Raw genomic sequence first — 13,311 nt, forward strand, 5'->3', positions numbered from 1 at the left:
CATGGCCCCAGAGAGGAACCAAGAAGTTAAGCAGCAGAAGCACCATTCAGGGGGCTTTGCTGATAGTAGGCATACGCCTGTGCCATGGCGGCTTGGTCGGGAGTGGGGGATACTTGAGGAACCGCGGCAGGTTGTCCGTCTGTCGGCGGAGGAGGGACAGCGACAGTACCGCCGGCGCGAGCAGCTGCCACAGACACTGGGCCATGTACTTCACGATCAAGAGTCATGTACTCTTTAGCGGCATTGGTGGTGCCTCTCTCCAGGAGATAGGCCATGTAGATCTGCACCAGTTCCTTCACGACTTCGACGGGGAGAGTGCTCTTGGTGCGGATATCAGTAACGACCTGCTTGATGCGCTCATACTGAACAGACTCAGTCGCTGCGCTGGTAGGCTGGTCAATCTCAAACATGAGATAGCTGGTCCAGAAGGGTCGGCTGTCCAGATAGTACTGTTGGTTTATATCGAAAACTTGGCGGGCGTCCTCCGGCGCGCCCTTGATTTTCCACAACAGACGAGCCCATTCGGCAACCAGCGCGGCTTTGGTGGCCATTTCACACTCGGGTGAGTCCAGCTGGGTCTTGTAGACTTCGATTGCTGCTTCCAAGCCACCGTGGCGTCGAGAAAGGTTCGCCAAAGAGATGATGGTTTCCACATGGCTGGGCAGACACATCATGATGGCACCGTGGATGTCCTTGGCCACGTCGACTCGGCCCGAAAACTCCTCAAAGTAGGCGTAGTGCAGTCGAATGGTCGGGTTGGCAATCGGCACATAGAGATAGCTGGCGCGCTGGTAGATGATCCGCACTTCTTCGTCCTTGCCCTCCTGGGCTGCCATCCATCTGGCATAGCGGAACCAGAACTCGTCGTAGTGGGCGCACGTCACCAGGCACCGCTCGTACAAAAACTGAATTCGAGAGAACGAACCTTCTGCTTCTTCGAAGTCAAGGTACTTTTTCCAGTTGGTCAGCTGGCCCTCGTCCAGCTCAGTAACATGGAAGTAAGGCCGCTTGATCTCTGATTCATAAGTCCAGCGCTTGGTTGTCTCAGTTTGCGTTTTGGAAAAGACCTCGAGGTGGTAGTTATCGACGCGTAGCCGGAGGTCCCGTTCAATCTCGGCGTCAGCCTTTGCACCGGGTGGGACCTGGGACGAGGCAGCCTCAATTTCAGCACGGAACTGCGACATGGTTTCGGGCGGTGCCAGCTCAGACAAAGGCCGGGTCTGTGCAAGCTGGCGATAGCGCTCGAAATAGCGTGCATATTGATGCATAGGGATGTGAATGATCCGACTTAGGATACCGAATATCTTCTCTTGAGCTTCAACATGTTCCTCGAACTCGATGTACTTGTCCCAGAATGGGTGGGCAAGGAAATCAAGGCCGACACTGCTCGCACCTCGCTCAAAAAGGCTGTTCAAAACCCAGTCAGTATGGTTTGCGAATGTTCAAGGGGTGAATGGGAGGGTGGGAACTGTGAGGAAGAAAAGGGGGGCAAGAAATGACAAGGACGGCAAACATGAGCGGGGAGCTTTGTCGGGGTGTGAGAGCCCAAATAATCAACGAGCAAGATGGTCAGAGTATGGGAGAGGCATCCAGCGCTTCGAACGCAGGGTCCGAAGGCCTTCGAACGAGACTGTTCCTTGAGTGTTCCGTGCAATAGAATGATATCTTTTGTCATGATAAAAAAAAAGGAAAGCAGCCTGAATGAGCCATGGGTGAGAAGTAGACTCCACTTGAATCCGGGTGGTACGGTGACGAACTCTCACCCATCATCAATGGAACTGCTGGTTAGGCACTAATCCAAGTGCCAAATGTAATCGACACCACCCGAGCTTTTGCGAGCTGCATTGGTGAAAGGTTATAAGGGAAATGGAAGGAAACCAGCACCCATATACTCACTCTCGAATGATGTCGGCATCGTGGGAGGTCTCTACCTTGAACGTGCAGTAGTTGGTCCAGAGGTCAACTGAAGGCGAGATGCTAGCAATTCCTCTCTCATAGACCTAGAAGACACATCAGCAACCATGCGAATTCAAAAACATGACCGCGGACAAGTTGAAAGAGACGCGACGAAGGGAGAGGGACGCGGACATACCATCTCTGCGGCTTCCGTGCCAGTGATAGAGAACTCCAGGTCGGCATATTTCTTCCAGTATCCGAAGAGCAAGGGGAATTTGGCCAGGAAGCGATCGTAGGCGCTGCGCACAGCTGTGATGGCTTGCGGGTTGGAGTTGCGATTGATTCCACCCTCGAGAGCTTCAGCGGCGTGCACGACCTTTTCCCAGGTCTCGAAGTTGTCCGGGTCATCGATCTATCCAAAACAGTTACACGAATTAGCCAGCAAGTCGTGGATGAACTGCGCGCGCTCCGTACCAGTTCAGCCTCGAGCTTCCTCAGCTCCGCATTCTCTTCTTCCGAGCCTCCGTAGTTGTAGTCCGCCATGATGACAATGAAAGCATGCGCGAGGGAAAGGGTCAGAAAATATAATAAATAAACCTTGAGATAAAAGAGGGTATCGATAAGCAAGGCGGTAATAATGGCGGGTGAAGCTCGCGGGAAATCTCTGGGGCCGAAGGAAAAAGGCCGAAGGGAAAGACGGCCGAGATGGGAAATGTTGTTGCCTCAGGCAGAAGTTCCTGTCTGGGCTTAGCGGCATCACGCCAACTTTTTGTCTGGAGAAACACGGCAAACTGTCCATCTTTTGAGTACAGGGATCCTTCCACTGGTCGCTCAATCATCATGTCGTCCCCCGCTACAACGGTGGGCGCACTCCCCACCCGTCTACGCAACTTTTTTGCCCGCTATCCCCCCCCAATTATACTCGTCACTCGTGGCTAAGCGCCCAACCCCCCCGACGGGGGAAACTCCCGCGGAGGAGCCTCTTCCCTCACCCTATACTCCTGATCGGGAGGCCAAGGGTGCTCATAAACAAGATCCAACTGCCTTTTCACCCTCTCGTGCTCTTCTCCAAAACAACCCCTCAGCGCGCAATCCCTTCCTTCCTCAAAAGAACTTCCGCACTGGAAAGTGGATCAGTCCGCGATTTGGGCTACGGCAGCAGGCAGACCTGGTGAAGCTGGCCATCAGATACAACGTTGAGCCACTCTTGCCCCTGGGTCGCAAGTCAACCGAGTTTAAGGCAACGCGGCTGGCCGAGCGTGGCCTGCGCATCAAGGGTACTGGTATTGGACAGAAGGTCAAGGGTCACAAGTGGGAGCGGACGATGGAGACAAGACTCGAGGATCGTCGCAAGGCTATGATGGAGATGCCGGAAATGATTCGGTTGTGGAAGCAGGTGAGTGATTTTTCCTTTTTTTCATGCCTTGTTCTAGGGTCGAAACTGACATGGTTTCACAGAGAGGTCATGGCCGCGGCTGGCAAAGGTGGCCCAAGCGGTAAACGAGTTTTTCTCTGCATATCGTGTCTTTGGTGGTTATCGGTTCATTTTTACCATTGCTTTCAACCTGCTTCTTGTTTCGAGTGGATCACTCCGGTGGAAGCTTTTGGTAAGGATCATTGCAGGGGTTCGGGCTGGGAGTTTCTCTGTTTCTACTACCAATTATCATGTGTACTATACAAAGCGTGGGTCTGTCGCCCCGAGGAGCCCGGAACTGGTCCCTGCCTCAACACTGTATAAAACTAGTTACCGGAAATCTGGACTTGTCACACTTCATTTAAGCGAAATTCCGATGGGGGGATCATGGCGACGCCTCTCGTACTTGAACAAGATCCACAGTCACCACCAACATCCCAGATGGCCAAAAGGAAGCTGCAGAAGATGTAACTGTGACCGAGAGCTGCATTCTACAGACGGTGGATCGGATGGATGGAGGGCTCCATTTTCTGATCACCAGATCCTCTTTTCTTTTCGGTTTTAGATCGATGAGAGGATCTTGGAATTCCATTCCCACTTGACAAGCGGGAGGTTGCTATTTCTGCATTGGACAAAATCCCTGTTATTCTTTGCTTCGCTTCAGCTCTCATTCAGCTTGTTGTTCTGCTATTGGCATTTATGGGGAACTAGTCAGGTTCAAGAGACGAAGTAAAGGAATCTGTCGTAATGAATTGGTGGTCTTTGGCCCCGTTGCCGTAAGCCGGTATATCATCTCCAGCTCAATCCCTTTACCCTGGGTGTGATATAGAGTGATATTGAGGTGGCTCGTGGGAGAGATGAGGCTTTGGTTGGATCACTGTTGAGAGCCACATCACATGGGGATGTAGGAACATGATGAGTATGGTTACACTGGGTAAAGTATTTTCTGTTGAGGATAGGCGGTGGTGTTCGGTGTAGTTGGTGATGTGATGTGCATGGACATGCCTACTGCAGTATGTCCAATAGTGGCGACATCTCGGCCGATCCCCCGTGTCTATACATGTGGCGGGTGCGTGGGCAGAGACTCGGTTACACTCAAATCACGTCCAATCATGTCACCTGACTCTGCAACTAATTTATTGCCACGACTAGGCTGATTCCCGCACGTGTGGGGATCTACATCTTTTCCACATCCGCTCTGCTTTTCCCACCTTCTGCTTCTCATCAGTATAAGAGCAATGGAGACCTCTACTTTGTTCTCTCATGCTCCTTCAGAAGAGCAGAGAAGAGCAGAAACCTATCGGTTTGACGCGACCTGTGGACGCGACCTCGGTTGATTGTTGCCATCGGTAAGCTCCGAAGGATCATAGTTAGCTGCCTTATCTGCGGTTTTCCCCTCCCGCGTGAGCCCGTTTTATATCGTGGATGGCTGCACAAACACGCAGTCTACTATTCCTAGGATTTCTCATTGATGCTGGTGCAGTCTTGTACTGATTCATGATATGGCTTAGCTATATATACTGGCAACAACTCATATCGTGAACATCTCGACGCCATTCAAATCCAAGACCGAGACCAGTGCTCAACTTTTGCTACCTGAATATTGTTCTCACTTCTGCCAACCATGGCCGAAAAGGACAAACCAGATCCTACTCATGCTGAGTATGCCCGGGGCTACTCGGTTGATGCGGATACTCTTCGGGAACACGAGTATCCGTTGCTGAACAGTATGAGTTGCCATATTCGATGATGCTGAATCTTTGCTGACTCCAATCCTGAATGAACTGTAGAGACAACCTATCTTGATCATGCAGGAACAACACCATATGCAAAGTCTATGATCGAATCCTTCTCGCGTGACCTTATAGCCAATCTGTTTGGGAACCCGCATTCAATGTCCCTGTCTTCACAGCTGTCCACTCAACGGATAGATGACATTCGACTTCGGGTACTGCGGTTCTTCCAAGCGGACCCGGATGAGTTCGACGTGGTCTTTGTGGCAAACGCAACTGCAGGCATCAAGCTGGTCGCCGACCTACTTCGTGACTACGACAATCGAGGCTTCTGGTATGGTCACCACATTGATGCCCATACCAGTCTCATTGGCGTCCGGGAGATTGCAGACATGGGCCATCAATGCTTCCAGAAGGATGCCGATGTCGAGACCTGGATCTCCGAACTGGCCAACAGTCAATCAAAGGCACCGAGACTCTTTGCATTCCCGGGTCAGTCCAACATGAACGGCCGGCGCCTGCCTGTACGGTGGTGTGAGCAAATCCGCTCAGCCGCAAATGAAGGCGGAGGGAATGTGTTCACTTTACTTGATGCTGCCTCGCTTGTTTCGACCGCCCCTCTTGACCTGAGTGTAAGCTCAGCCGCGCCCGACTTTACAGTGGTCAGCTTCTACAAGATCTTTGGGTTTCCTGATTTGGGTGCTTTGGTTGTTCGCAAAGACACCGGAAGTATCTTGGAGCGGCGCAGATTCTTCGGCGGTGGCACTGTCGACATGGTGCTTGCCACCGGTGCGCAGTGGCACGCGAAGAAAGAAACTTCTATTCACGAGCGACTTGAAGATGGGACTCTTCCTTTCCACAACATCATCGCATTGGATGCTGCCCTAGACACTCATAAACGCCTTTATGGTTCCATGGCAAACATCTCGGCCCACACCCGATTTCTTGCCAAGCGGCTCCATGATAGGCTTTCCGCGTTAACCCATTACAATGACACGAAGGTGTGTCAAATCTACGAAGCGAACTCGGCTTTCGGTAGTCCCGCTACCCAAGGCCCGATTGTTGCATTCAACCTGCGAAATAGCCGTGGAGACTGGGTCCCCAAGACTGAATTCGAGAAACTCGCTACTGTGCAAAATATCCAGCTGCGTTCCGGATCCGTTTGTAACCCTGGCGGGACGGCGTCTTCTCTTGGATGGACGGGTGCTGAGCTACGCCGCCATTATTCGACAGGGCTGCGTTGTGGTGATGACCATGACGTTTTGGGAGGACGGCCCACAGGAATTCTGCGTGCCAGCCTGGGTGCAATGACCAACCTAAGGGATATTGACTCGCTGATTAGCTTCATCGAAGAGTTTTACGTTGAAAATATTCCTCCCATCGTTTCAGTGGATCCTCCAAAGGGTGAGGATGACATGGTGGCTCGCCATTTCTACATTGAAAGCCTGTCGATTTTCCCAATCAAAAGCTGCGGTGCCTTCAAAATCCCCGAGGGCAAGCGCTGGGAGGTCAAAAGAGAAGGGCTAGCTTGGGATCGAGAATGGTGTTTGATTCACCAAGGAACCGGAGCGGCGTTGAATCAGAAAAGATACCCTCGGATGGCTCTCATTCGGCCGGCAGTTGATCTCGATCGCGGGGTTCTTCGCATCACTTGCGACACCATCGCTGCAGCTGACCCCGTCAGTCTCGAAATATCTCTTGGCTGGGAAGACACGAGCTTTGTGTCCACCTCTTTGTGTCCGGCCTCTACAAAACGGTCGTCTACAGTCTGTGGAGACCAGATCTCTCTACATGCCTACGCATCACCAGTAGTCTCGGCCTTCTTCTCCGACTTCCTCGGAGTGCCTTGTGCGCTCGCCCGTTTCCCTTCACAGACCGCAAACCGGTTCTCGCGACCACCGCGCCTCCCCGGCACATGGAAGAACCGGTTCCGCAAATTCATCATGCCAGGATCCTTCCCACCCGACCTCCCACCTCCGCTGCGCGAGAATGGACAGAATCCCTTATTACTATCGAACGAGATGCCTATTTTGATTGTCTCTCGTTCATCTGTCAATCGTCTGAACGAGACCATCAAAGCCACCACCAAGCGCGGAAGTGGTGTCAGCAAGACCGTTGCGGCAGACGTGTTCCGTGGTAACATTGTGGTAGCTGAACGACTTGTGCAGCTGGAAGATGCGGAGCAACCCTACGCTGAGGACGGCTGGTCATCACTTCGCATCGGGCCGGATCAGCTTCGCTTTGATGTCCTAGATGCCTGCCAACGGTGTCAGATGGTTTGCATTGATCAGCTCACCGGCGTGCGGCGTGATGAGCCGTTTTCGACGCTCGCGAAAACGAGGAATATTGACGGGAAGGTTTCGTTTGGTAGATACTCGGCACTCTCTCTACAGGAGATTGATGGCCTCGAGTCTGACACACCGGATTGCAGGACGGTGATGGTGGGCGATGTTGTTTCGCCAACATATTGGGAGGAGTAAGACGTGGTAACCCAATAATCTCGGCGCTCTTTCCTCCTTTTACTCTATCTCGGTTGGCTTGATGGGTTTCAAGTGTTCACTGCGACTCCCATGGCGTTTTCAGATATGATAGTACATGTTTGTGCACATGAGTTTCATTTCATTTCCATGACATGCCTCTTGATATCGACGCAAGTGTAGATTTTCAAGGCCTTTCGCACTGTATCATTGGAGACTTGTGGGTGGCATTCTTGATGGAATCAAGAAGGGTGTTTTGAAAGCCATGTAGAAAGGCCTTCAAGGATTATCTAAATGATTAGATTGAGTTTCATGTAGGCTATGGCTTATTTTATCTGATATTGAAGGTTTTTCGCCTTTGCACCGCTAATAGTGACATCACGGCTCAATACTTAGGCTTCAATAATGTGGAGTTGGAGACATACAGCATTACACAGTCCTGTCTCAAACAATATTTGCGATGGATTCCGTTCCTCGCCTTGTATGTGGCCAGGAATGCACAAATAGGCTCGACAAGAAAATATTTTTCGAGGATGTCGAGTGGGAGAAGCATTACAACAGTGGAAGTCAGTCGAAGATGATCTATGTTGATCCTAATGAGCTAGAAGAAAATTACTTCAAAGAGAGCATTTTATGGCAGGTACTTCATCGTCTCGGTAAGTTGAATCCCTAGTGAACCATCTCGACTCAGCTTCCCAAGAGCCCAACTCATTGTATGCACATCACCACATTCGTGTACGACCCCTTGACCGAACAATATCAGCTGTCGGGGATTGGACATGTCTACTTCTTCGGCCGTAACCCGCTCCTCCGGTCACCTCGGGATTCAAACATGGCTTATATTGGCCCCCCGAGAAAATCAGATTTCAATTTGCTTCGAATTCAGTACGAGTGTGCCACCTGGTGGCATGACATACAAGATCCCACGCCAATAGACTGGCAGGAAATGACCGCCAGCATTTACATGCGGTGCTTAGCTCGGTAATATATGGGGCCTCCAGCCGAAGAAAACTGGGTCCTTTCCTGGCTGCTGGACTGAAAAATGGGCGTCGACTAGATTATGGCGGCATGGATGAAGCGTGGGAAGAGACTCACAATATCAAAGGTAACACAGAGTGGTGACGCTGTGATGAGAAGCATGGCATAAAAAGTCTTGATACACTAACATTTTCTTTTTGGGATATTGAGCAGAGCCTTTTCGAATCCCCGAGATTGGAAACATCATTGAAGAAGTACCAACGGCGCCAGAAACAAGTACAGAACTGTACTTGCTGTAGTCGGTACCACACCCGGCTGCAAAGCAAAAACGTCAGCTCGATTCTGAAGTCTTTCTTCGATCGCTTGATTAATCTTCCTTGGGAGATCGTTCACTTGATTCTCGACTCTACAGATTATACCTTTCCCCTGATGCTTCAGCTACTGTTCCAATCATCCAGCTTGGATTATTACTGGTGTCGGCGCGTGCAAAAAATTCTATTTGAGTTTGAGGAGATTCGCCATCAAGACCTTGACTGGCAGTTCTTGTGCTTGGGGGTCGAAAGGCTGGACGCCACGACCCACCTACTGGAGTCTCGGAAGAAGATCTTGCACATTCTGGGAGAGATCCCTGAAAGAAGTGGAAAAGTCAAAACACAGCGGCCCTCTATGATTTCTCCAACGCTTCTATGCCTAAGAAACTCTAGGTATATCTCCATAATATGGCTTGAGAATCAGTTTGTTTTCGATCTAATGGGATTCCCTTGCGCAAGAGACAATGGTCTTCCTTTTAATCACTCGGTCTGAGATTCTTGTGCTGTATAGGGAAATTTTATATCTTATGGCACTCTTGATCCAAAGAGTGGGGATGGAATCAATAGGAATATCACTGTAATATCTTCCATTTGGATAGTTATAGCGCTCTATTTTTAGAACTAGAATACTGTTGGATTCTAAGCTGTCAATCTTCCAATATTATTGCTGGTCAAGGTAGCTCGATTTTATATTTAGCAGGGAGGTGGTGCAATTTCTTTGTTTCTTCTGTTTTTCTCACCAAGCCGCCCTATCCCGCCGTGTCCCACGTCCCACAGGGGGCCGTTTGAACCATAACAGCTTTGCCCCACACACTGTTGACTCTCTGCCCGATAAAACAGAATATATTAGCAGCATACCGGGATTACATCGGGATTACCCCCTGAAAGTATATAATATGAAGGGGCAAAAGGTAAGCTTGGGCCCCCGTGGCTTCGAGGGGCATGTCGAGCGAATTGCCTATCTCGGGATTATTAACACCCCTATCTTCCTACGGGAATGACCAGAAATATAGATCCTCGGAACCAACCCGCGTTGCTATCAATGAAGTCACCGAGAAAACTTGGACACGAGATGACTGTTACATGATCTAGTGAATTCCATAAATCTAGGCGATAATATGGCCTGATTTATATACTCTGTGGTCTTATCAATGCAGCCCGTTTAGAGTATCCAGGATGTACAGTAGGCGCACTTTTTATTATTTTGCGTGTATATATAGATAGATACCACACCCAGCAGTAATTCTCTCATACCTTAACCCCCACTTATTGCCCCATTCCACGTTGTATGCAGCCGCCGTATTTGTTCTTCTTGGCTGGCACATCACTGTACTGGAGGGGTCCGAGTGTGGTCAAATACATGGTGGTGCACACGTGTATACCTAGGTCTATACAGACTCACACTTTTGAAGGCATGAATACCCACTTAGGGCATGTAGAGTGCGATATGTGACTCTAGCTAATGACACCTACTATACTATGACCACGTAGTGGCTTATCCCTGTTACTCAGTATTCCTGCAGGATTTCAAAGGTCCCAAGGTTAGTTCCTTTAAGGTATAATTATGTAGGGCCCAAACATGCCAAGAATTCAAAAATCCAAAAAAAAACAGCATCAAAACAAGACACACGGCAGAGGCAAGGCTTTGAGACTCTTGGTCTTTTCTTCTTCTACTTTCTAGCCCATTTGAAACCTTGTGGTCCTAGAGCAGTAAGCTGATTTTGAGTTGAGGAAACATTCTTATATGCTATATCTAACCTCGGTAGATAATTAGGTTCTGTAAGGGCAATCCTTAGGGATTCTGCTTCCTGTTTCCCGTTTTCCTGCATAAGGGCCGTAAATTACAGTACATATACTCTTTCTTCAATTTGTACAGTGATGTACCCTAAGTTTCGACAACACCGACCCACATCCCCTATATTATATAATATTCTGCCAGTCAAAAAAAAATTAATAAAACTAAAAAAAAATAATGAATTTGACTAATAAGGCGTATACCAACCCTGGCTTTCAATAATAGCTTCAGCACGATATGACATACTCTCTGAGAGATGCTCTAAATGCCTCAATTCCAACTGCTGCCATGCCTCTAAAAGGGGGATAATATTAATCCAAGGGTTGATATACTTAGTTGGCGGTATAGGCGGTGTAGATATGCCGAAACTTATGGAACATCACTGTAAGAAAGAACCCAGAGTCGTTGGTGTGGACTCGTACTGTATGTATGTATATAGTATGATCTACATGTATTTCGGTGATCTGTACTGAATTGATCCACTTTGTCTCGGGCAGTTTTCCTTAAAAAAAGAAGAAAATATAATTACACCATGCTGTATTCAGTTGAAATCATTTCAAGACGTCATGATAGCCCCAGACTATCTCTCATTGTGAACTGAACACTTTTATCGACCGCATCTTCCAGAAAGGCGTCGATACCCTCATGCCGAAAACCCACCGAATATGGCGGTTTTACCATCCTTTCATTGCCATTTCGGGCAGCTATTCTGCATGATCCTCTTAATGACGACTATGATATCCGCAGACCCGAGGATCCACAGGAGTTGCCTTGATGTTAAGGGCCTCAACGACAGAGAAAGGGTAATCATGGAGTATGGAAATCTGTACCCACACGTTTCTGCCGCCCTTAAAGAAGTGAAGACCATGACCACCCAAGGGGCGAATCTCTTGGTAGATTTCGAGGATGGGGAAACGAATTGGTGGGACACGGAGAGGGTGAAGCGGACGATGATTGCTTTCCAAGGTGACACTTGGAAGCGCCCCCGCGATACACCAGAGTGGCAAAGGCCGAGGGATCAAGCTATAAAAAAGCAGCCAAATTTCCAAAAATATATGGGTGAGTCTGGCTAAGATTCTTTTCTTATGCTCTCTCTCTCCTCCCAGGCGATTACGAGTCATTGAACAATGGCTAATGGATTTGACGCAGAAAATGTTATGGCCTTTGAAAGAGGCCTGAATGGGAAGGGGAGACCATATGATATTCTGTGTGGCGATGGTCATCTGAAGAGATATTGGTATAATTATAGATATAGGGATTGGCAGCGAGAGAAACCCAGTCACGGTGCTGGAGATTTTGCATACTTTGGTACGTTGAATCCCCTCAAACCCCTTATTTGGCGTTGCATCCGAGTTCCATATTCACTATAATTACTGCAACGACAGACACGTTCCTCAACAAATGGTGGCCCAAGAACGAGGAGGCATGTGCCAGTAAAAAGTTCGCCGGGTCAGCGGTAGCAGATCGATATGTACAACTGTGCGCGGAGAGAATAGCAGAAACAAATTGGCGAATTACGATAGGAGATGACCGCAAGGTGGACTGGACTTCTCAAAGACTTCATGGGTTGGACAGAAACAAGCTGGTTCTCCGATGGTGGGCACAATGGCTGGTATACACTCTCAAGCATGAACTCATTCATGTTTTGATGGAATGTAAGTCAATCGGCATCCGTTCTCACCAGCGTGAGACCTGCTAACTAGCCTCACTGAACAGTCGATGATGTTGAGGTCTGCGGAGAAACGGCTGAAAACTGGGTGGGTGCAACTTCACTTGCGGACACAGATCCTCATCTTTGCCCCGTCAATGTTGACAGCCTTGGGCTTCCGCTACTTAGTACGTGCCTAACCTTATCCTTTCCCCCACTTTTTCATTTTCATTGGCAGAGGCCTTTCTGTTATCGATTTATTTCTACAACTGGGATCATGCTCTAATCAGGCTATAGCGCTGTATTTAGAAGGGGATGAGTGGAGCAGCGGTGGAGCCAAGAACAGAGAGACTGTACGAAGGGAGCTGGAAAGAGAACAGCGAAAACGTCCCTAAGGAGTTGAAGTTCTAACATCGCAAATCGCTGGTTTCGAGGGGGCGATAGTTGGACTGGTTGCCCTATAGTTCATTGATATCAGTAGCGAGCATAGCACAAATATGATAGCGTTTCTTTTCAAATCCACCGCTGTTTCCAAGCTCTCGCTGATTTAAGGTATTCAACAACCTTTTCTAGAGAGCCAGTCACTATATATGGAATTCGGAAGTATCTGATTCTATTTGGACTGACTCTCGAGGTCAAAAAGCTAGGTCTACAACTTGACGTTACATTTTCCAAGGCCAGCTTTCAGCCTTGAAGCATTAAGGACATAATATAGCGGGAATGTGGGGGTGAGGACCACAATTGATTGGAGGGAATTTTAACTATGTTCAAGATCCATGGATATAGATAGCTAATTGATCCAAGCCTAAATACACAGAGACTTGCCATATCGATCTATTATTCAGACCTAATATAACATCTACCTTCTCCTCGCTATATCTTTTATTCGTGCAGCACCCAAGGGCGAAAGGATACAATTTAAATGTACCCGCGCACAAAGCAGAGAAGAAAAAGATAAACATGGGAAAGAAAATATCCCAAATCTACCTCTTCCCCGCAAGGACCAAGAACCATTTCATAGGCAGAAACTAAAGTCACAAAACTAGTTAGTGTTCAGGG

The 13,311-nt window shown here is 48.8% G+C and overlaps 4 protein-coding genes across 4 annotated transcripts; 3 read left to right on the forward strand and 1 right to left on the reverse strand.

The window, feature by feature from the left end:
• Positions 1-26: 26 nt before the first annotated feature.
• Positions 27-2,439, reverse strand: NUU61_005303 (putative mRNA splicing protein (Prp39); the record flags this gene model as incomplete). The annotated part of the gene is made up of 4 exons (XM_056655885.1): positions 27-1,407; positions 1,897-2,000; positions 2,093-2,308; positions 2,371-2,439. 4 exons carry the CDS (start codon positions 2,437-2,439, stop codon positions 27-29), a joined length of 1,770 nt encoding a protein of 589 aa, XP_056511498.1.
• A 297-nt stretch (positions 2,440-2,736) lies between these two features.
• NUU61_005304 (mitochondrial 54S ribosomal protein mL59) lies at positions 2,737-3,396 on the forward strand (the record flags this gene model as incomplete). Its single annotated transcript, XM_056655886.1, has 3 exons — positions 2,737-2,757; positions 2,837-3,292; positions 3,355-3,396. 3 exons carry the CDS (start codon positions 2,737-2,739, stop codon positions 3,394-3,396), a joined length of 519 nt encoding a protein of 172 aa, XP_056511499.1.
• Positions 3,397-4,934: 1,538 nt separating this feature from the next.
• hxB (putative molybdenum cofactor sulfurase protein (HxB)) lies at positions 4,935-7,523 on the forward strand (the record flags this gene model as incomplete). The annotated part of the gene is made up of 2 exons (XM_056655887.1): positions 4,935-5,037; positions 5,101-7,523. The coding sequence occupies 2 exons, from the start codon at positions 4,935-4,937 to the stop codon at positions 7,521-7,523; spliced, it is 2,526 nt and encodes an 841-aa protein (XP_056511500.1).
• Positions 7,524-11,413: 3,890 nt separating this feature from the next.
• Positions 11,414-12,647, forward strand: NUU61_005306 (uncharacterized protein; the record flags this gene model as incomplete). The annotated part of the gene is made up of 5 exons (XM_056655888.1): positions 11,414-11,663; positions 11,754-11,912; positions 11,990-12,259; positions 12,321-12,440; positions 12,550-12,647. 5 exons carry the CDS (start codon positions 11,414-11,416, stop codon positions 12,645-12,647), a joined length of 897 nt encoding a protein of 298 aa, XP_056511501.1.
• Positions 12,648-13,311: the final 664 nt, after the last annotated feature.

This window comes from Penicillium alfredii, assembly GCF_028826965.1.
Source record: "Penicillium alfredii strain IBT 34128 chromosome Unknown utg000007l_segment0_segment0, whole genome shotgun sequence".
In the NCBI taxonomy this organism is placed as follows: Eukaryota; Fungi; Ascomycota; class Eurotiomycetes; order Eurotiales; family Aspergillaceae; genus Penicillium; species Penicillium alfredii.